Raw genomic sequence first — 23,444 nt, forward strand, 5'->3', positions numbered from 1 at the left:
TCATATGTAGTTTTTATTATTTCAAGTATATATATTTACCATTCAAACCCAGGCATCTTATTAATATTATGAGGTTATAAATCCTTTAATTTTGTAAATTCTGTTTATAAAAAATTATAAATCTATTTAAAAATAATTTAGAGTAATTTAAAAAAAGAAATTGGGAAATTTTAAAAAAAAAATCTCTGTGTTTTTTTTATTTTTCTATTGTCAAATAATTCAATAATTTAATTTCTTAAAAAATAAATAATATGATTATAATAATAAATATTTGGATGTTACAGAAATTAATTTTTAATTTAAATTGAAATTATTGAATTTTCACTTAACCTTATAATTATTAATAATAATTAATAATTTTGACTTATTAATAATAATCGTTAGTTAATTTATATTAATAATAGTACATATTTGTATGTACTGAAATCGTGAAATGAAATTATAGAATTTTCTCTTATTCAATATAATAAAATTAAAAAATTTATCAATATCTATTAAATTAACTTATTTATATATATATATATATGATGATGATGGTGGTGGTTAAGGTTCGCTAAGACCAAACATTGGTCTATCGGACCTAAAGAAACAAATTATTTATTTTGATTTAAGATTTTATTTCTATGCTCAAAAAGCTTGGAGAGAAGCCTCCTGAGCTCACTATAATTTTGACATTGTAAAAGGCTAAGAAGGTCTGTATTGTAACAAAGATTGTGAAACTGAGATCTAATGTGGTTGTACGGTGCACTCTATAAGAAAGTGGTTTTCATCCTCGATGCATGGCGTTTTAGGAACTGCCCAACACCCTGTTTCACTATGGAGCTCATGAGAATTCGTTCTAATCTTTGCTATATTAATTTTCTTCTTTGAGCTAGTTAAAATAGAGAAATACTTTTGATCTTCGAGAATGGGGTTGATGACCTTCTTATAATAACTTAATTTTCTTTTAACATCTAAATCTTTCTCACATCACATTTTTTCTTTAAACTTATATATATATTAACTTTAAAACTGATAAATATGAAATTAACTTATTAACACTCCAACCTGGACATCCTAACTTATCAGGAGTCAGAGCCAAACTCCTCGGATAAATTGTCAGATGACATTGAGTCTCGACCTCAGACTAGTCGGGTCTGAATCTCCACCCACGAACTTTCAGATGAGACTGACCTCCAACATTCTATGCAATAAAGTATATCACTTTTTATTTCATATAAAATTTCTATACAGTAGATAAATCTTTTGTTTCAGAATGTGGTTCTTAGGCATATATATATTCCAGTATGAAAAAAGCTGGATTACTATTCATTTCAAAGTTGGATTAAATATTAAAGTTGGATTATAGGATGCCTGGTGAGCGAAGAGTTAAATTAAATTTCGATGGGGCCTCAAAGGGCAACCCGGGACAAGCAGGTTTCGGGGGTCTTTTCAGGGATAGTAGTGGTCATACGAGGTGGATTTATGCTGAAGATGGGGGAGAGATGACAAACAATGAAGCGGAATTATGGGCAGTTTATCATGGACTCAGGATCGCAGTTAGAAACGGTTATATGAGTTTAGAAATAGAGGGTGATTCCCAAATTACCGTTGATATGCTGAAGAAGTTAAGGGACGGGAAGAGTTGGATACACGTGTCGAAGAGCTGGCGGACAGCAGGGATCCTCCAGGACATTGAGCAGCTGTTGCGTAGGATCGAATACATAACAACAACTCATGTACTACGCAATGGCAACCGGGCGGCCGATCTACTGGCTAATTGGGGTTGTGGAGGGCTGAATAGGAGTGTCGATTGTAGCTGGATGTCATTGCAAGACGATCCAAGCTGGAATGATTTAAACACCATCTTACACCAAGATTATGACGATGCGACCGCTCAGCAGAGGAACTTGCTGGAATGATTTAAACACTATCTCATACCAAGATTATGACGATGCGACCGCTCAGCAGAGGAATCATTAGACGACCTGGGATTATAATAAAGTGGGGAAAGGACAGAGCACTTATTGTGAGATTAATCCATCCACTAGTTCCATATTATGGGATTAATGGTCTGAAGGTTGGCAGCATTCGACCCATGGGAAGGTTTAGCATACCAAGAAGAAAGTCGGCCAAGGTACTGAGGAGACGTGGTGGTTATGGCGGCGACGTCCTACTACCTTCCCATCATGGAGATGTAACTGGAATGGACATTAATGATAGAGCCAGGCAGCGAAGTTTCACGATGGCAAGGTGGCAGCCTCACGATTGTTTAAGTAATGCATGTAATCGCCCTAACCTCCATATGCAGTTGAAGAGAGTGAGGAAGCGCAGAGAGGAATTGCAGCAGCAGGAGGACTGTAAGATGGCGGAGCACCATGAACGGGGGGTAGGCAGGTGGACGCGGAGTAAAACAGCGACCCCAATGGAAAAAGGCAAGAGCACTGTTGCAGAAGCCATGCAGAGGGTTTATCTTGATATACAGGATGATTCGGAAGAGGAATTTGATATTAGGAAGTTCTTTGCAGAGGAGGAGTTTCAACGGGGAGTGAAAGGCAAAGCGGGCATGGGGAAGACCCAAACGAGAAAAGCGGGAGACAGTGAGGAGGAGAGTGAAGACCTTGAGAGGAATGACGACGAAGAGGTGGAGGGACGAGGCCGGGGCAGAGGAGAGCGGGGAAGAGCGAAGCAGAGAGGGCGAGGGAGACCTGCTGGGCGAGGGAGTCGAGGGAATAGAAATTCGAATCTGCGTTCGGAAATGGAGGAAGGTGCAGCCAGTGAGGTACGAGGAAGAAAGCGAGGGAAGAAGGATTTGAGGAGGCGCTTGCAAGAAGCAGAAGCTGCATATGTTTTGGACACCAATCCCAATATCAGAAGGATGATAGAGCAGATGGAGGAAGAAGCTTTGCAGGGGTACTCAGAGCCAGAGATGGAGGATTGGGAACAATATCTCCCTGACCCTGGACATACGCGAGGTAGAATGACATTATATAAACAGTCTTTACATGTCTACTGGGGTATGAAGCGTTTATTAGCTAAGGCTATGGAACAAGTAGCTTTAGAGATGGCTGAATTGCTTCAAGGTATTCCAACTATGAAAAAGGAGCTGAAAAACATTCAAGTGACTCTAATGATGCAAGACAAAAAAATGGATGATATCGTGCAGCTGCTCCAAGCGGGGGGATTGGGAATCAAGTTTGAGAAAGAACCAAAGGATGCACCGAAGCAGTAAAAGTTTGCAGGTTGCGGCGTCGAGGTTTTTATCTATGTAGCTGTCTTACTGTTTTTGTTATACATATTTCGATGGTACTGTCTCAGAAAGAAAACTTTAAACTGTTAGTAAGGATAGATGTATATTTAGCATGGATAGATAGGTTGGTGACATACTGTTTTTGGATGGCTTTGAAACATTTCAGATGGTAACGAAGCCCGGTTTCCCTTAAGGGCGGGTGGAGACCTGTCCAATTTTGTAATTTTCTTCTGGTTTTTAGTAATGGAAAATAGAGTACCGCACTAGCTTACAAAAAAAAAAAGTTGGATTAAATATATATTCTTACACATATATATTTATCTTTCAAACTCACGCATATTATTAATATTTGAAAATTTAAAAATATATATATATTATTTTATTCTTCATTTTATATTTGAATAAAATAACATTTAAATTTTATTTTTACAAATATAAAAATATTGACTAGACGTTGAAGTAATTGAGATTTTTGTATAGTTATAATTTAACACATGACAAAGTAAAAATATTTAAAAATGTTTTTTATATTTAAATGTTAAAAATATCTAATTTTTTCTGGCCCTAGTTGTACTTAGTATTTTTTATTTTTTATTTAAATAAAATAATATTAAATTCGCCTAGTCTAATGAGGCGGAGGAGTTGTTCGGAAAGTTATGGAAATTCCGGTCATATTTAGAGAAAATCTTGCAAGTATTTTTGTAAATCCAAGTAATAGTTGTTAAACTTCAAAATTTTAGGTGTACTAGAGGTTTTTGATGGTGTTGAATCCATTTCCACCATCAAAAACACAATTCAAACACTCCCTCTACACGATTTTTTGAATTTTTTTTGCCCGGCCACTTTTAACCGTCCGGGCAATTCCTCTGCCTCTTTAGACGACTTCTATTAAATTATTGACGAAACCTGGAATTTATGAATTGAGATTTTTGCATGGATACAATCTAATCATCATTAAATAATAGATGGTGAAGAGGATGCAAAAGAATTTTAATCATTAAAAATAATTTTTGAAATAGATTGTGAGAGATAAATAATTAAAAATATAGATAATATGTACAATAAGCAAATTACTAACAGAAAAATATTACTAATCATGGAATTTGATGTTACACATAATATTGGTATATATATATATATATATATATATATTTATGATGATGTAAATATTTTACTAATATTATTATTATTATCATCTAATTTTAAGATCATGGTCAAACCGAATACCAAGATGAGTATATAAGAACTTTCTTTATGAAAAAAAAACCACCTATGTGCAGTAATTTATTTGCTAAATCTATAATGGGATAAATAAAACACATGGTTAAAATTATAATAATAAAAAAAAAATACAAAGCAAAATTCAATCAGAAATGACACCTCCGTGGACAACGCCATTGATTACCATGCCTATCACTCTAACATAAATAGCCAGAGGAAAAGCGGTTTTCTATATGCTTCAAATTTTCTTGCACGTGCACCTTGCGCTCCTAACAGTCAGCAGCACAACAATACAAACAGCGCACTGGATATTCAGCTACTTCAAATCCTAAGGAGAAGGTTAGTTGGAGCAGAATAGTAGTTCAGCTCTATGTATTCACATCGCCCATACTCTCCACACAGAGGAACTCTCATAGCATCGAGAGAGGCAAATAGAAAACCTGCGACTCTTAGTGACGATTAACATGAGTCCAGAAGAACCAGGTTATCAGAATTTCTCCGAAGGCCCTCCTCCGCCGGATCCTGGTTTTGGATCTCCTCCTCCCGGCCCGGGATTTGGCCCTCCTCCTTCTCTGGACTTTGGTCCTCCTCTCCTGGGTCCTGATTTTGCTCCTCCCCCGCCCGATCCAGGCTTTGCTCCTCCTCTGCCAGATCCAGTCTTTGCTCCTCCTCTGGAAGAACCGCTGCTGGGGTCCCCGCCTCCGCCCTCAGCGCCGGACTGCATTACAGAGTGGTAAGATCTCCATTCTATTCAATTCTCCTGCTTTCCATGGAGGCCGAAAGGGCAAAAGATAAGCTAACACAGTTTCTTTGTTTGTTTTCTTTTGTGTGTAATTAACAGCTTATCGTTTATATGGGACGCCTGCTGTGCTGGAGGACCGCCACCGCCTATGCCTCCACCTCCACCTCCGCCTATGCCTCCACCTCCGCCTCCACTTCCGCCACCAGGACCACTTCCTCCCGCCTGATTTTCACACCAGAGAGGGATATACACACATATATTCTGTAACAGATGCATTGCTTTGGTCAAATTACAACACAATTTATGCTGTAGACGGCCTGCAGGAGTGGCGGCTGGAGATCTATTTGTCTGGAATTATTTATTATTTGATATGCCGTCTGCAGATCCACTAACGATGACAGTAACAGTAACCACTCTTGCCAAATATAGTTTACAGTAAGAAATACTTTCTAGGTCAGTTGCCTATGGTTGGTAACAAAAAATTGTGAAGCAACCTAAAAACTAAATCTGTTAATTAGTTTTATCATATCTGCTATGAGGAACCTCATATCAGATATTAATAAAACGCTCAGTGACAATTAACATGAGGCCAGAAGGTCCTGTTTAGGAGATACTTCGAAGACCCTCCTCCGGCCGCTCCTCGATTTGAATCCCCTCCTCCCGCTCCTGGTTTTGCCTCTCCTCCGCCCGCTCCAGTTTTTGCTCCTCCTCCAGAAGCGCCGCTACTGGGGCCTCCGCCTCTCGGGGCGGATTGCATTACAGAGCGGTAACCTCTGCATTCAATTCCATTCTCCTGCTTTTCATGGCGGCGGAAAGGGCAAAAGACACGGTTGGCTTGGTTGTTTTATTTTTTTTTGTGTGATAAACAGATTATTCTTTATATTTTGCTCTGGATATAGGATGCCTGTGGCAGAGGATTGTTTGGGCCGCCACCGCCTCGGTTTGCACCATCAGGACCGCCTCCTCCTCCCTTCTGATTTTCACGACAGAAAGGAGGGATACACAGTTGCGGGTGGGATATACGTACTCTAATATATTGCAGTCCTCGCACATTACAAGACAAGACAATTTACGTTGTAGACTACCAGGGAGGTGGCTGCTTGAGAAGAATAAGTGCAGACTGAATATTGTGTGGATTCTTTTTACATTGCCATCCCGTCCTAATAACTATAATGATGATCTTCCAAAACTATTAAAAGAGACATAAATTTATATACTTAGGCTACTTGTATATTCACTTGAGATTCGTAAGGCTTTTCCTTTCATGGTAATTTACATAATAATCTCGTCTCTCTTTTTCATTTTTCTTGGGCCATACTGCAATATACAAATCTATAAATGCTTTTTAAATTATTTATTTATTCATATGGTTGAAGTGTTTGCCATGAGCAATCCCACTCTGCAATATGTTGAATAATCAACATTTACTTTGTAAAAAATACTTAATATAAAATTTTATATTTATTACTTTTTAATATAAATTTTTTTTATCTTTATTATTGTACAGAGGAGAAATTGAGATTGACACGAATGAAATGAAAAGAATATATAAGTAGGTAATAAAAAAAATTGTTTTAGAAATAAGAAATTTTGGAGAATTAGTAATTTTTGTATTTTAAATAAGACTTTTTAAATAAAAGAAATTGTTTTAGAAATAAGAATTTTTGAAGAATTAGTAATTTCTGTACGTTAAATAAGACTATTTACAAATTAAATAGGATTATTTATAAATATTATTATTTAGTTGGTTACAACATATAAGACTTGAACTTACTTAACTAATCACACAAATTGTTCACCAATCAACTTAGATCTATTAATATGTGACATAAAATTAAATGTTCACAAAATATTTACATATTGACAAATTTGATCCATCTAAATACTCGATAAATGAAGATTTAAAATGAATTGAAATTGATTTAATTTATAAAAATATATATGTTCTTATTATATTAAAATGTACACCTCTCTAAAAATAAATATATGCTTTCAACAATTAAGTTAACAAAGCTTTTATAAAAAAAATTGAAATTAAGTATAAAGTAGCTAATTCAATTAATTACAAGTTAAGAATGTTATGAATCACAAAATAAGTATATTTTGATAGTGAATTGATTCAAAAGGATCTTTTTATATTTTAGAATACGGTAAATATAATATATTATAATTTAGGGTTAGAGAAAGTTTTGGGTTAGATTTTAAAAACCATCTTAATTACTCTGATAGGCGTGACTATTTTGGAATATGGTTTTTGAAATTTTAATTTAATTATCAATAATTATAAAGTGGATAATAAGGATTTAACCTCATAAAATATTCTAGGATATTCTTAGTAATATGTAGAAATAAATAATTAAGATTTATCTTCAAAGTAGCTATGTCTTTTTTCCTTTAAATTGATTAATTAAAAACAATGTCCTATGAACAAGTGTCATATGAAATGAGTTATTAATAAACCATAATATTATAACAAAGTCTATTTAAAATTATCTTCATAGTAAAGTGAGAATCAATCTACATTGTTAAGAATTTTGTTACATGTTTTTTCTTAAATGTAGAAATGCTTAATTTTTATAATAATAATAATAATAATTTAAATAAAGTTTTAATTTAGTTAATTTTTCATGATTCTTTTATTTTAAATTTTAGCAACGTGAAAAGTATGTTTCTTATCTTATTAGGTTTTCCATTACACCAAAACCACTATTTAACTTTTTTAAGTGGTCTTAGGGTGGATCCCAAAATGGATGTTAGTCCACGTGATCTGTTCCCAAATAGATGAGTGTGAAAATCCAACATATCATGGATTGATGTCTATTGCTATTTACCAACCATTTAATTTAAGCGTAGTCTAACTAATAGGTGAAATAACCCTTTTTCATACGAAGGCATAGCAGTCAGCTCAAGGGGAACTTCGGGAGGCGTTGCAACTCTCTGGTCTGAAGATCAGTTCCATCTGTTGAACTCCCATGAGAACCAACATTGGATCTTCACTGAGCTCAAGCACCTTGAAAGTAAGTTAACTATAGCCTTATTCAATCTCTATGTTCCTGTCATTTATGCTGAAAAAAGAGAATGCTGGAATACTCTCTCTGATTTCTTAGATCTCCACTCCCTAAACAACATCATCGTGGGAGGAGATCTCAACTTAGTCATGAAGCCAAAGGAAAAAAGGGGGGGAAACAGTAGCAGAGATCAGCTGTTGCCTTTGGTAGAGGAATTAATGCAGCAGAGGGACCTGCTAGATTTTGCCCCGGTGAGAGGCAAATATACTTGGACCAATAATAGAATTGGGCCTGATCATATTGCTTCCCGGTTGGATAGATTTCTAATCCAAAGCTCCCTGCTGCTGGAAAACCTCCTTATCTCATCAAAAATTCTCCCCAAACTTTCCTCGAACCATAAGCCAATTCAACTCATTATGGCCCCTGAGGAAGACCTTGGCCCTATTCCCTTTAAATTCAGTCCTCTCTGGATTGAAAAAGCAGGTTTTCTAGACACTATCCAATCGGCTTGGGATATCCCCATCAACGGATCCCCAAGCTATGTGTGGGAGCAAAAATTAAAAGCCACCAAAAAAGCCTTAAAAGAGTGGCTAAGGAAACTCCCCAATCCCTCTTCTCAGCAGAGAAAAGATGAAGTTCAGCAGCTGGAAACTTTGCAAATTGGAATGGAAGGTCTCCACATTACCCTTGAAATTTTAAACAAAGAGGCAGCTTATCAAAGAAATATCCATCAAGCATTCAGAAGGGAAGAAGAGTACTGGAGGCTCAAATCTCGCAGTCTATGGCTCAAGGCAGGAGATCGAAACACCTCGTTCTTCCATCGCCAGTATAAAGCCCGCCTATCTCGAAACCACATCACTGAGATCAAGAATGAAGAAGGACAGATCTGCAACAAATTTGACCAAATTAAAACAGCAGCTGAAAACCATTTTAAAAACCTCTATGGTCCAGGGAATGAAGGCAGCATAGAAGACACTGAAGATCTCCTCTCCTATATTCCCCACCTCATCACCCATGAGGACAATCAGGCTTTACTGAAACCCTTATCTGAAGAAGAAATCATCAAGGTCATATGGGCAATGGAATCAGATAAGGCCCCTGGGCCAGACGGATTTACAATACACTTCTACAAAGTCTGCTGGGACATCATCAAAACAGATCTGCTGAAAATGATACAAGGTTTTTTTGGAAAAGCCAAGGTTGGGGGAGGCATCAACTCCACCTTTCTTGCTTTAATTCCAAAAGAGGCTAACCCGGAAACTTTTGGCAGGTTTAGGCCCATCTCTCTATGCAACGCCTCCTACAAAATCTTGTCCAAAATCATTGCAAACAGAATCAAACCCCTACTTGACAAACTAATATCCAGCTCCCAAGGGGGGTTCGTCAAAGGCAGACACATCTTGGACAACGTCATTCAAGTGCAGGAAGCTATCCACTCTAGCAAACAGAGGAAAGAGAAGGGGATGCTGATCAAGCTTGACATGGCTAATGCCTTCGATAGAGTCAACCACTCCTTTCTTCTCCAAGTTCTCCGATCCTTCGGTTTCCCTACTCAGTTTATCAATCTCATTAAAGCATGCATCTCAAACCCTTGGATAGCTCCCATGTTCAATAGCCGCCCAACATCCTTCTTCCAAGCCCATCGTGGACTAAGGCAAGGTTGTCCTCTCTCGCCTTTTCTGTATATTCTCATGGCAGATACTCTCAGCAGGAAGCTGGCTGCAAAAATGAACACTGGTGGACTCCCAGGAATTCGAATTGCAAATGCTCTCAAGCCTATAAATCATGCTCTCTTTGCAGACGACTCCCTACTTCTAGGCGGAGCCTCTATTAGAATAGCAGCTAATTTCGACTCTATTCTAAAAATTTATTGTAGAGCCTCAGGAGCTGTGATAAATGAAAGAAAGAGTTCGATTTATGGATGGAATGTAAGTCAACACAATCTCAACACAATAGCCCAGATTCTTGGTTTTGAGTGCTTCGCCCATTGGGACAGCATCAAATACCTCGGCTTACCTCTCACATCTGGAGTCAACAACAGATCTCTGTGGCATGGCATCATTAGCAAAATTAAAGATAAGATCACCTCCTGGGGAGGTTACTGGCTCACCAAGGGAGGAAAAATTATCTTACTTAAATCTGTCTTATCTGCTCTCCCCATTTATCAAGTCTCTTTCCTTCTTGCTCCGAAACACATAATGGAGCAGATCTCTTGTCTCCTGAGAGACTTTCTCTGGAAAGGAGGTAGAGGCAATCACAGTAAATTGCATTTGGCAAACTGGGATCTTGTCAAGCGGCCAATATTGGACGAAGGTCTACAGATTAGAGACCCTGCTTTATCTAATCTGGCACTTGGATGCAAGCTCCTTTGGAAAATCTATTCAGACCCCACACATCCTGTCAGTGAAACGCTCACCTCCAAATATGCGCAGGGGATCTCTCTCAGGCATCTGTCAGCGAATAATACTCCCGCAGGCACACATACTTGGAATCTCTGTAGGAAATGTATCAGCAGCTTCAGGAATCACTTGTATTGCATACCTGGCAACAGGGAGAAAATCTTACTCTGGAAAGACCGCATTATGAACAGCCCCCCTCTTAACTCCCACGAAGAAATTCGCGAGCTAAGAGAATGGCTCCATAGTGCAGGTATACGAAAGTTGAATGATATCTCCGCGTGGGACAATAAAGGGAATTGGGTTGACTGGGTATTCCCTCCCGTGCTGGTGCAACTCCACAATCATCTTGCACTGCTCAAAACGCTGCTCTCAAATGCAGCGCCGGTCCATTGCAACAGCACAGACAAATGGGGGTGGGGTGACTCCGGATCTTATGCTTCAGCTTTGGGTTACATTGCCTTGCAGCCCAAAAAAGACAGACTTAGATCTCCAGCGTTATGGAAACAGGTTTGGAACACCAATGGGTTACCCAAAGTCAACTTCTTTTTTGGATTCTTATGCAGAATAAATAGCTCACAGGGGATATTCTGTCAAAATGAAATATCGCTGGGCCACATAGATGCGTAATGTGCAAAAACTCTGGAGAAACAACCTCTCATCTGTTCATTTATTGTGATTTTGCCAAAGAAGTTTGGAAATTAACTCTTCTTGGATTGCACGCCTCCCCTCCCCAACACAGTTCCGTGGCAGATCTCTTTACTGATTGGTTTCAATGTTATCCTCATAATATCCCCAACAATTCACTCTGGTTTCACATTTGGCTCTCCATCCCCAAATTTGTATGTTGGGAAATTTGGCTTGCCCGGAATGACTCGATCTTCAACAACTCTACTCGCTCTCCTGCTAAATCTGCCTCTATTGCAAAAGCTTTTCTTCTTGAAACTGTCCTCCTGCATTCCCAAAAATCAGACTCCTCCCTCCTCCCCACAGAAAAGGCATGGCTGAACCTTCATAGCCCTCATCCCAAAAGCAAAGCCCATTCCCTCCCCCTTCCCCTCCCCAATCCATCTTGGAAAATTAGAGAACCTGAAGCTTCCTTTCAAGCTTGGTGGAAGACCCAAAACACAACTTCAATCTTTTTCGACGGTGCCTCCAAGGGAAATCCTGGGGATGCGGGAGCTGGAGGAGTCATCTACTTCTCAGATAATCCCAGAAAAGTTCGCTTTTGCTGGGGGCTTGGTATTCGCACAAACAATTAGGCATAGCTCCTTGCTCTCACAAAAGCCTGCCAAATTGTCCGTGATAAAGGCATCAAAGAATGCCAAGCATTCGGAGATTCTGAAATCCTCATTAAGAAGATCACCTCGGACGACCAGTTCAACAACGCCATTCTCAACAAGTCTCTGAAAAGGTTAAAGATAATTCTACAAGATTTCACTTCCTTCAAAATATATCATATTCTCAGAAGTTTGAATAGTGAGGCGGATGAATTTGCAAACAAAGGATGTCTCTTAGCACCAGGAGCTCTCAACATCAATGATAAAAGCTCTATCCCATATTGTATTCCTTAATTCAAGCGCAAAATTGAACAAGAAGCATTTAGATGCAAGGAAAAGCTGTGTAAAGACGGTTGATTAGGCTTAGGCCCAACCATACTTCAAATAATAAATTATACCCGTTACAATTAAAAAAAAAAAAAAAAAAACCCTTTTTCATAATCAAAATTCGCAATCTTACTTGAAATTGTATTACCAAATTTCCGTGAAAAAAATATCGTTTCATTTATAAATTAGACTAAATCTTGAGTTTATATGATTTCTCTAATTATATTATATTTGAAAATTTTATTATTCAACATTAAAGAAGTAAAATTTTGGAGCCTTTAACCTCAAAGTTATTTTCCCAAGAGATTCTCAATGCCACATCAATGCATTCTATAAATAGATATATTTTTTATGATAATTTGTTTAATTAAACAATGTCTATATGGAAAATTAATTTTCAAAAAAACCTAAAAATAATAGTTCAATTATTCCCAAATATCCAAATACAACCGCATCATCGCAGCAATAAAATTAATAACATATAAAATGCCACTTAAAACTTGAAATAATTGAAAACCAACTAAAAAAGTAAAGCTCTTTTTATATAAAGTGGGTTCAACCACTATTATAATAATTCCGTGATCCATAACATGGAATAATTCCCTGATCCATAATATAGAAGCCACACAGAATAATAAAAGGACAAAAAAAAAATAGGGCACTATAATACACCATAATCTGTGCACTAAATTTTATAATCTCAATTCTTTTCCGTGTTCTTTCATTATTAACCGAAAAAAAAAGGCATAGTGCTTGCTTCATTTCTTGTTAAGTTTTCTAGCATCTGATTTCTTAGATTTAGATTAAGTAGTTTTGGTGGCTTAACTCTAATATTTGTTATTATTTTTAGATTTAGATTAAGTAGTATTGGTGCCATAACTCCAATATTATCATAGTTATGTTTTTAGGTTAGATTTGGTAAAGAAGGATAAAGAAGAATTTGTGTAGTATGTTTTTTTTAAATATAAAAATAATGTTCAAGTTTAGTTGGGGTAGTTAGTAAAAATGATTATTATTTTCTTATTTTAAATTTAATTTTTCTATATGATATAATAAATATATTGTTATAATAGATCTAAGCCTTTTTTTACCAAATTTTAATTTTTTCATAATTTAAATTATTTTAAATATCATCCTTACAATAACTAAGAAATATTTCTCCAAAATACTTTTTGGAAAAAAAAAAAAAAAAAATCTAACTCATTAAAGTGCAAACATTTTTTAATTTTAAACTCTAAATGTTTTTTAGAGTTCATCAAACTTGATCCCTTAACAATGACAAAACTAGAATTAAGTTAGATTTGATTTATTATCTTATTATGATTCTTTTTAGTTTTTTTTAATTATGATAAATTATCTTTCATTTTTAATGATGTAATTCTTTTTTTTTCACTTACTGGTTCACGGATACCCGGGTCAGTGGGTAGCCGCTACGTCCAGGGTTTTAAACACTGAGTGGACGCCAGCCTATTTACTGACCTAACCCCAAGAGCTTTCGGGATTCGACCCTGTGACCTCCCATTGGCGAGACACTTGATTTGACCGATTGAGATTGATGTAATTCTTTTAATTTAGTGTATAAAATTATTTATGAAAACATTTTTTTAATTTAATGTATTAAGATTATTTTTATAATCTAAGATGTATTTTAATTTAGCGTATTAAAATTATTTATGAAAATATTTTATTAATTTAATGTATTAAAGTTATTTTTATAATCTAAGATGTAATATATTTTTAATAATGTCATTTTTTTAATTTAGTATATTAAAGTTATTTTTATAATTTAAGATATAATCTATTAATTCAACATTATTATTATTTCTTTATTTTTATATTCTGAAAATATAATATTAATATAACATTAATTTAATATATATATATATATATATATATATATATATATAATATTTTAATTTTTATATAATTATATTTTTTAATAAAAAATATTATTTACATATACATTTCATTAATCTTTTTAAAAAAAAATAACTTCATTATAAATTGAGTAATAATGTACCATAATCTTTTATGCCTATCATAAAACCTAGCTTGAGTCACATTATGGCTATATTTGGATGGCCTTTTCACCGCATAGTATTTTAACATAACACCTCTATTCCTCGTAGCAAGCGAACTAAACTATCTTATATCAAATTTTATATATCAAGTTTAAGTTTATAATATTAGCAAACCAAATATGTGACACAACTATCTTGTATAAGGGTTAAATTTACAATATTGAATTTCCACCCATCATTTTCATATTTTGGTTCCAGAGACTTCCTTACTTTGAAAATAGCTAAGGTTCTTGAGGATGCCTTTCTTATCCATTGACACTCCATTCAAAGCATTTAGGATTGTCAACCATATCTTATTGCATCAATCAAAGCAAGGACAAACTAAAAATTGCCCCCACTAACGGTTAATGGTTTTACAAATCATAAAAAGAATATTTTAATTTTCACCAATGATCCCCTCCATGAGTTGTCGGTTAAGTGGTTGGAGTGTCGCATAAAGTGGATAGAAAACTAAAACACTTTCTATAATGGTTAAACAATTTTTCAATGACATGTATGTGATGAGACATTATATATTTAATAATAAATTGATATTTACGGAAGGTTTTTTATTTCAATTTAAGGTGGATGTGAATTTGTTGATTTTTTTTTGTTTTTTTAATTGATAATTTAGATTGATTTTTAAGGGAATATGCTTTGTATATGTTTGGTCTCAATGGTTATCAATTGTTGTAGTGTGTGAGTTAATAAGTTGATATTTACGAAAAGTTTTTTATTTCAACTTAAGGTGGATGAGGATCTCTTGACTTTTTTTTTGTTTTTTGAATTGACAACTTAATTGATTCTCAAGGGAATATGCTCTGCATATGCTTGGTCTCAATGCTTATCAATTGTTGTAGTGTGTTATAGAGTTTGTTAGGTTGCATTGACTTTCAAGAAATTTAAAAAATTATATTCATGCCACATGGCTCCTACCCACCAATTTTCTAGGGATTTGAGATGATTCCAATTCTAATAAGTTCATATTCTAATTAGTTGGGAAAATTAATATATAATCAAATTTCATTTGGAAAAATAGTCCATTTGACAATAACATGTGTAATTCCTTTTTTTTCTCCAGTTAAATTAGATTTCTGCCATGTGGTTCTGGCCCACCAATTTCTTAGAGATTTGAGATTATTCCAATTATAATATGTTCATATTCTAGAACGTATTCTAATTAGATGGGGAAATTAATATATAAGCAAATTTTATTTAACAAAATGGTCCATTTTACAATAAGTTGTGTAATCCTTGTTTTTCCTCAAGTTAAAATTGAGGCATAACGTTTTTATACATAATTTATCAAATAAATATGTGCGTTGGTAAAACATTTTTGATAATTTCATTAAAAACAACAAACAATTTAAACAGACTCTCTTCTTTCAAATTTTTAGGAAAAAAAACAAACAAACAAACAGACAAATTCCAACCTAAAATGGCTCTATAACAAAATTATCACCTCTGTGAACAACGTCAACAAAAAAAAATAAATTCCAACCTAAAATGGCTCTATAACAAAATTATCACCTCTGTGAACAACGTCAACAAAAAAAATGATATGCCACATTATTTGTATGTAAAAAGACCTTTGACTCATAAAGTAACACCTGCGGTTTCCTTTCCTGACGAGTATGGAATGATAGGAAAGAGATACGTCTCGAATCTTCCTAGCTCCGAAATGAGAATGGGAGCTGTCACTTTTACGTAAAAAGCCAAAAGGAAAAGTGGTTTTCTATGTTTAAAATTTTGCTGCACTTTCTTGCACGCCTAAAAGTCAGCAGCACAACAGTAAAAGTGCACGCCTAAAAGTCAGCAGCACAACAGTACAAACAGCGCACCGGATATTCACCTACTTCAAATCCTAACGGGAAGGTTAGCTGTAGCAGAATAGTAGTTCAGCTCTATGTATTTACATCGCCCATAGTCTCCACACACAGGAACTCTCATAGCATCGAGAGAGGCAAATAGAAAACCAGCGCACTGGATATTCACCTACTTCAAATCCTAAGGGGAAGGTTAGTTGGAGCAGAATAGTAGCTCAGCTCTATGTATTTACATCGCCCATACTCTCCACACACAGGAACTCTCATAGCATCCAGAAAGGCAAATAGAAAACCTGCGACTCTAAGTGACGATTAACATGAGTCCAGAAGAACCAGGTTACCAGAATTTCTCTGAAGGCCCTCCTCCGCCGGATCCCGGTTTTGGATCTCCTCCTCCCGGTCCGGGCTTTGGCCCTCCTCCTTCTGATCTGGACTTTGTTCCTCCTCCCCCTGGTCCAGATTTTGCTCCTCCGCCGCCCGATCCAGGCTTTGCTCCTCCTCCGCCAGATCCAGTCTTTGCTCCTCCTCCTCTGGAAGAACCGCTACTGGGGCCTCCGCCTCCGCCCCCGCCCCCAGGGCCGGACTGCATTACAGAGTGGTAAGAACTTCATTCTATTCCATTCTCGTGCTTTCCATGGCGGCCGAAAAGGAAAAAGTGAGCTAACACAGTTGCTTTGCTTGTTTTTTTTTTTCTGTGTATAATAAACAGCCTATCGTTTATATTTTGCTGCTGGATATGGGACGCCTGCTGTGGAGGACTTTTTGCGCCAGCGCCAGCGCCACCGCCTATGCCTCCACCTCCGCCTCCGCTTCCGCCACCAGGACCATTTCCTCCCGCCTGATTTATTTATTTTGTCAAATTACAACACAATTTATGCTGTAGACGGCCTGCGGGAGTGGCGGCTGGAGATCTATTTGTCTGGAATTATTTATTATTTGGTATGCCGTCTGCAGATCTACTAACGATTGCAGTGCCAGTAACGCTCTGGCCAAACATAGTTTACAGTAAGATTGTTTGTCTAGGGCAGTTGGTACATGGAATTGAGAAGGGAGCTAAAAACTAACCTTCTGTCAATAATCAAGAAAATTCTCAACCAAAGTTAATTAACAGTGATAACTTAACCCATCTTAGGATCAGTTAGAGTTGACTAAAACCATTGTTATTCCATATTTTTGGAAATTGTTGTACATTTTTGTTATTTCGATGCAATTATGACGATTTTTTAATTCCCTCCTCTGATATTGTGTATAAAATGTCTTATATTTATTAAGAAGATATGAGTAAGGTTTTGTATCAGGGTTTCTTGAATTGGATAAATCTGTTTCACTATATAGTACTTGTTTTTGGGCATCTCATAGCTCCCAAAAAAATGTAATGTATTGCAGAGCTTTATATTTCCTTAATATAAATTTATTATGTTTTTTTTTTCTCTTGGAAAAAAAAATGTGTTATATTTCGGATCAATTTAATTATTTTTCGTGCTAGGGTTATATGGAGGGTGCCATGTGGGGCTATTTCCCTGTTATTTCGATTTATTTTTCTTCTCTAATTTAGTTGGAATTTTTAGTTAAACATTTTCGATTCATTTTTCTTCTCTAATTTTGTTGGAATTTTTAGTTACAAACTGTGATTTTCTTATTAATGGTAATTGTAAATGTAAATTAAATTAATTAATGGTAACTGTAATTGTAATTTTAAATTAATTTTTAAATTTGGAATTTATTTATTTATTTATTTAAAATCTAAAATTTTAATTTAATATAAAATTGTAATTTATTGACTATATTGAAATTTTGGTTATTGGAAATTGTTCAGAGGAAAGAAATCAGTTTATTTGGAAGTTTTAGAGAATTTGTTATTTATTATATTCTAAATTGTAAACATGTTTATAAGACTTCAATTTCACCTAAAAAAATTGTGTATACCTAATACTTGACCATAATATATATTTAGTGAAGATTACAACATAGTTACTTTATTTCAATTCTTAAATATATTAATTTAGGTAACTTGAATCTTAGATTCAATAAGGAAAATGACAATAATTTTATAATTATCTAAACTACATTTAATTAACTATTAATTATAAATTTTAATTTTAATTAATTTCAAAATATAAATTTATCCTTATATTTAAAATTACAATTTTAAATAATATAAATGAATATTTTAATAATTTTTATTAATTTTATATATATATATATATATATATATTATAATTTCATTCAAAATTAAATAAAAATTTACATAATTCTTTATACACCCTCCACTGCAAATTTAAATATCCCTTACCAAAAACTCCATTCAAAGTGGAAAGTTGAATTATGATATTTAATATGATATAAATAAACCTATGTTGTATGAGTTTCTAGAATGTGGGAAGGTTGGGAACTTGGTTACGAGTGTTGGGAACGCTTAGAAGTTTCCCTAAAATTTACAGGAAATGGCTAATCGGGAATGGTAATATTATATAATAAAAAAATTTAAAATATAAAAATAAAAAGTATATAATTATATAATGATCAAAATTAATATTAAATCAAAATATTTAAATATTAAAATCAATTTAAATATATAATCTTTCTTATATATAAATATATTCTCTCAGTGTCTCTCTTCCTTAGTCTCTCCCTTTTATATATATAAAATATTAAAATGTCAAGTTCATTATCAGTTCTCTGACACATGAATAGTATTTGAAACAGGACTACCTTAAAAATACAAAGGAACAATTTTACCTATAGTTATTCTTATGAGAAAAAGTAAAGCAACTCTAATGGTTAAGCATTCACTGCTACATACAATATGCACACAATATGGCCCTTACATTGAGGTGTCACAGGCTTCCTTAACCCATCAAGAGATTGCTCGGTGTTAAGGATGTCTTTGCCCTTTCTTCCTGCGAAGGTTTCAACAAAGCCTCATGTTTTGTGGGCAGTTAAACATATTTGTCTACATGCTTTGTATTCCCGAACCCCCAACCCCAAGGAACGCGGGAACTCCAAAAAAAAAAATAGTCTTCAAAGTTCCTGGAACTTTCCCAAGCTCCCATTATAGAAAAGAAAATGTTCCCATAGAGTTCCAAAGCTTCTAAGAGCGCGGGAACCACTAGAACGAGTTTCCCACCTCTAAGAAACGGTTCTCGTGTAACAGAGAAATAAACATTTCAGTAAATTCCTTTTGCACCACAATTAAAACACTCATATCAAAAACCTATTCAAAATTGAATAAATAGACATTTGAGTAATTCTTTATATATCACAATTTAAGTATTCATTAAAATTTGGTTGAAAGTGGAAAGTCAGATTGTGATATTTTTATTGTTTATTGTTTTTGGAGTAAAAATTGTCTAATTAGATTTTTAGATGTATTTAATATTTTGATTTGGTCTCTGACAGGAATATTCACTTCAAACCTCACATACAAAAATGGAATTGGATTCGCAAATTACCTTTCATGGGGTGATTTGCCCATCAGTACAACTGGAAATTTTACAAGACCATTCCTGGTTGAAATAGCGGAAACAGGCCTCCGAATTCCAATCCTGCTCGAAGAGATCCAAAATTCTGATCAAACACTTTTCACAGTTCACGTCATAATGAGAATTTCGGTCGCGGCCCGGCAGAGGACAAAAATGATTGAGCCCTCACTTAAAGATCCTTAAGGAGGTGGGATATTTTTTTCTGTACTTTGGTTGGAAGGATATTTTTTCCTCTACTTTGGTTGGAATTTTTAGTTCGAAATTGCAATTTTCTTATAAAGGGTAATTGCAATTGTAAATTTTAAATTATTTTTTAAATGAGAATTTATTTATATATTTAAAAAAATAATAAAAAATAATAATTTATTGATTATATTTAAATGAGAGAAATCAGTTTCTTCCGAATTTTATAAGAAAATATGTATAATTAATCTATTCCAAAACTTAAATATGTCTATAAGACTTAAACTTTGGTGAGAAAGATTATAATGATTCAATTGAAAAAAATTATTAATACTTAATATTTAACTATATTTAGGCCGATAGGCCTTCCTATGCGTCAACAATTGTCAACACTTTTAACCTGAACCGTTTGATCAAGTTTGACAGTTTCAACCGTTGATTTGAAGTTGACTGCTTTTTCCAAATATTTGAGTTGCCTTCTTTTCACCTCCAGTTCTGCTGTGCATTGAACCTAGCCCTTTGAGTTGCATCACTGTTTTTTCCAATTCTTTTGTCACTCTCGAAGATATGCATTACTGCTTTTTCCAATTCTTTTGTCACTCTCCAAGATATTTTCACTGCTTTTTCTTTGACAGTTGTTGTTGCTGTTCTCTTTTGGCAGCTTTTTAGCAAGCACTAAGCTTCATCTACCAAAACTCATCTACCATCACCTTTGATGGGAAACTTAGAACATTGACCTGATGGCATTCTTTGATGCAACTCCATTGGGAAGAGTTCTCAGCAGAGTAAGTTGTTTAAGTAATTACGATAGGCTTCATTCTTTACGTAATTAAGTCTTTGACAAAAAGTGAAATTTAACATACATGAGGGTAGAAAGCTACTGACATTTATCTTGTCGACCTCCTTTTCCAGGTTTCTTCAGATTTCAGCATTCTTGACGTAGACATTCCTTTCAGCTTTGTCATGTGCATGTCATCTACCATGATTGCTTACAGCAGTCTTGGAGTTGTGGCTGTTGTGACATGGCAAGTTTTGTTTGCAGCCATTCCATTGATTTATTTGGCCTTTCGACTCCAGGTAAACCGCTAATTCACACAAGTTTCTTGAGAAGACTCTTTACTTGACTGCCAATATTGTGAGAGAAATTATAACTGATTTTTTGTTTGTTCATTTTAATCAGAAATAATATTTTTTTTCTGCTAAAAAATTGATGAGACTGAATGGTACAACGAAATCACCTATTGCAAATCATTTTGGCGAGTCCATAGCAGGAACAATGACCATTAGGGCTTTCAGGGTTGAGGATCAGTTCTTCAAGAAGAACTTAGACCTTATTGACAAAAATTCGAGCCCCTTTTTCTACGGTTTCTCAGCAAATGAATGGTTGATCCAGCGTCTAGAGATGTTAAATGCAACTGTTATTTGCTCCTCTGCTCTTGCTATGGTTCTACTCCCAAAGGGCAGCTTCAATCCTGGTATGAAGTTGAACAATGAAACTAAATGTCAACTGTGTGAGATTTCTGCTGTTACTGGACACTTTTATATATAAGTTAATCATGCCTAACAAATTGAACTGGTGCAGGTTTCGTTGGGATGGCCCTATCTTATGGTCTATCATTGAACATATCGTTGGTTAAAAGTATTCAAAACCAATGTACACTTGCAAACTACATTGTTTCTGTAGAACACATCAAACAGTATATGCACATTCCTAGTGAGGCACTAGCCGTTATAGAAGATCACAGACCACCAGATAATTGGCCTTCGCATGGGAAGGTGGAGTTACATGACTTGAAGGTATCTGAGTTGTGTTTTCTAAAAAGATGACTGTTCAAATTATAAATTTGAATGGTTAATGATGTTTTCAATCAAATATATTTGATACGTGTGCAGATTAGATATAGATCCAACAGTCCCCTTGTTTTACGGCGCATTACATGTGCATTTGAAGGAGGGCAAAAGATTGGGATTGTTGGCCGAACGGGAAGTGGGAAAACCACTCTCATTAGTGCTATTTTTCGATTAGTTGAACCTGCAGGGGGTAGAATCCATAGATGGTTTGGATATTACCTCTATTGGGCTTCATGATTTGCGGTCACGCCTTGGGATTATTCCTCAAGAGCCAACTCTTTTTCATGGAACTATTCGCTTCAACCTAGATCCATTATCTGAGCACTCAGAGTTAACAATTTGGGAAGTATGTAAATTCTATTCAACATAATCTCTAACTGAGTTTATCATATGTAGAATGAAAAAATAAATAATGCCATGAATTTATTTTCTGCTTTGATTAAGGTTCTGAACAAGTGTCAACTTGGAGACATTGTAAGAGGGAAGGTGGATGGCTTAGATGCACCAGGTGATTTTTGTAGTAAATATATATTTTTGAATGCAATAAAATTCTTTGACATGGCCATGAATTTGGCTGCTAGATTTGGAAGTTTTTTGTGGCTCTAAAAGATCAATAAAATGCAGTGGGGAGTGATGGAGAGAATTGGAGTGTTGGGCAAAGACAATTGTTTTGTTTGGGACGTGCATTGCTAAGGAAAAGTCGAATCCTTGTTCTAGATGAAGCAACAACATCAATAGACGATGCTACATATGCCATTCTCCAAACAATAATTAGAAAGGAATTTGCAGGTTGCACTGTAATTACTGTTGCACACAGGATACCTACTGTTATAGACAGTGACATGGTTGTTGCCATCAGTGATGGTAAGGCCCTATCATTCTATCTTATCTTTGTGTTGTATGCATGGATTGGTTTCATCTGAATTTGTTGTAATCGAGGAAATGGACGGTACTGAAAGTAGATCTATTCACCTGTATCTAATTTGAACTATTATGATCTTGAATTCATGCAGGTGAGATGGTGGAGTGTGATCATCCATTGAAATTGATGGAGAGAGAAGGATCGTTATTCAGGAGGCTGGTGACAGAGTATTGGTCCCACACATCAAATGCTCTTCTTCATGCAACAACCAATAATGAATAACCTTTCGATCTCTCTTCCTAGACCATAAGATCTTCGCTCGATGCTTTAATCCTTAGATGATGGGCTAATTGTACCATTAGTGACCTTACGTTGATGGTCGCTAAATTGATGTATTTTCTTGTCAGATAAGATCTCATTGTAAAGCCATTTATTTACAATTGGCTCATCCTTATTGTAACCTGCATTTTTTATGCACGAGCATCATATTAGATATTTTTTCCTCCACTTAGAGCAGAAGTCCTCTTCTCTTTGTGATATTTTGATTTAGGGAATCTGGTTAGTTAGGAAGTTATGCGAGGGTGTCCTTAAGGGACAGATGTAGCAAATTTGTTAGGATTAGGTGGAAATAGCTTCTAGAAATAGGGACAGATGTAATTAGGGGAGACGGCCAAGATAATGGAAATTAGGGCAAATAGAGAGGTAGGAGGGCTTCTAAGTTTGTAGAAATTATGTGTATGTTTGTCTGTGTTAATGCAATTGCTGGCTTGAATGTAGCTAGTATTATCAACGAACCCACAGTTGCAGCAATAGCTTATGGCTTGGACAAGAAGGGTGGAGAGAAAAATATTGTTGTTTCTGATCTTGGCGGTGGCACGTTTGATTTCAGTGTTCTGACTATTGACAACAGAGTTTTTGAGGTTTTGGCTACAAACGGTGATACCCATTTTGGAGGTAATCTGTCTGAACTCTGTCTG

General features: G+C 35.2%; 3 protein-coding genes across 3 annotated transcripts; all 3 read left to right on the forward strand.

Moving 5' to 3' along the window:
- Positions 1 to 4,835: 4,835 nt before the first annotated feature.
- LOC149259857 (uncharacterized) lies at positions 4,836 to 6,459 on the forward strand. Its single transcript, XM_089377806.1, has 2 exons — positions 4,836 to 5,183; positions 5,292 to 6,459. The coding sequence occupies exons 1-2, from the start codon at positions 4,915 to 4,917 to the stop codon at positions 5,416 to 5,418; spliced, it is 396 nt and encodes a 131-aa protein (XP_089233932.1). The 5' UTR covers positions 4,836 to 4,914; the 3' UTR covers positions 5,419 to 6,459.
- Positions 6,460 to 16,201: 9,742 nt separating this feature from the next.
- Positions 16,202 to 17,316, forward strand: LOC149259858 (uncharacterized). The gene is made up of 2 exons (XM_089377808.1): positions 16,202 to 16,687; positions 16,799 to 17,316. The coding sequence occupies exons 1-2, from the start codon at positions 16,407 to 16,409 to the stop codon at positions 16,929 to 16,931; spliced, it is 414 nt and encodes a 137-aa protein (XP_089233934.1). The 5' UTR covers positions 16,202 to 16,406; the 3' UTR covers positions 16,932 to 17,316.
- Positions 17,317 to 20,965: 3,649 nt separating this feature from the next.
- Positions 20,966 to 23,205, forward strand: LOC149259859 (ABC transporter C family member 10-like). Its single transcript, XM_089377817.1, has 6 exons — positions 20,966 to 21,229; positions 21,337 to 21,551; positions 21,648 to 21,951; positions 22,050 to 22,113; positions 22,230 to 22,469; positions 22,619 to 23,205. Exons 1-3 carry the CDS (start codon positions 21,031 to 21,033, stop codon positions 21,840 to 21,842), a joined length of 609 nt encoding a protein of 202 aa, XP_089233943.1. The 5' UTR covers positions 20,966 to 21,030; the 3' UTR covers positions 21,843 to 21,951; positions 22,050 to 22,113; positions 22,230 to 22,469; positions 22,619 to 23,205.
- Positions 23,206 to 23,444: the final 239 nt, after the last annotated feature.

The sequence above is a fragment of the Pinus tabuliformis genome, chromosome 6 (genome assembly GCF_031772625.1).
Source record: "Pinus tabuliformis cultivar Carrire ecotype Pingquan chromosome 6, CPIR1, whole genome shotgun sequence".
NCBI lineage: Eukaryota > Viridiplantae > Streptophyta > Pinopsida > Pinales > Pinaceae > Pinus > Pinus tabuliformis.

What these genes read in the sequence shown, in the direction of transcription:
- LOC149259858 (XM_089377808.1), top strand. Translation starts at nt 16,407, where the DNA reads ATGAGTCCAGAAGAACCAGGTTACCAGAATTTCTCTGAAGGCCCTCCT. An exon ending in CCGGACTGCATTACAGAGTG is followed by an intron (nt 16,688 to 16,798) that starts GTAAGAACTTCA and finishes TATAATAAACAG; the next exon opens with CCTATCGTTTATATTTTGCT.
- LOC149259859 (XM_089377817.1), top strand. Translation starts at nt 21,031, where the DNA reads ATGACCATTAGGGCTTTCAGGGTTGAGGATCAGTTCTTCAAGAAGAAC. An exon ending in AAAGGGCAGCTTCAATCCTG is followed by an intron (nt 21,230 to 21,336) that starts GTATGAAGTTGA and finishes GAACTGGTGCAG; the next exon opens with GTTTCGTTGGGATGGCCCTA. An exon ending in TGGAGTTACATGACTTGAAG is followed by an intron (nt 21,552 to 21,647) that starts GTATCTGAGTTG and finishes ATACGTGTGCAG; the next exon opens with ATTAGATATAGATCCAACAG.
- LOC149259857 (XM_089377806.1), top strand. Translation starts at nt 4,915, where the DNA reads ATGAGTCCAGAAGAACCAGGTTATCAGAATTTCTCCGAAGGCCCTCCT. An exon ending in CCGGACTGCATTACAGAGTG is followed by an intron (nt 5,184 to 5,291) that starts GTAAGATCTCCA and finishes TGTAATTAACAG; the next exon opens with CTTATCGTTTATATGGGACG.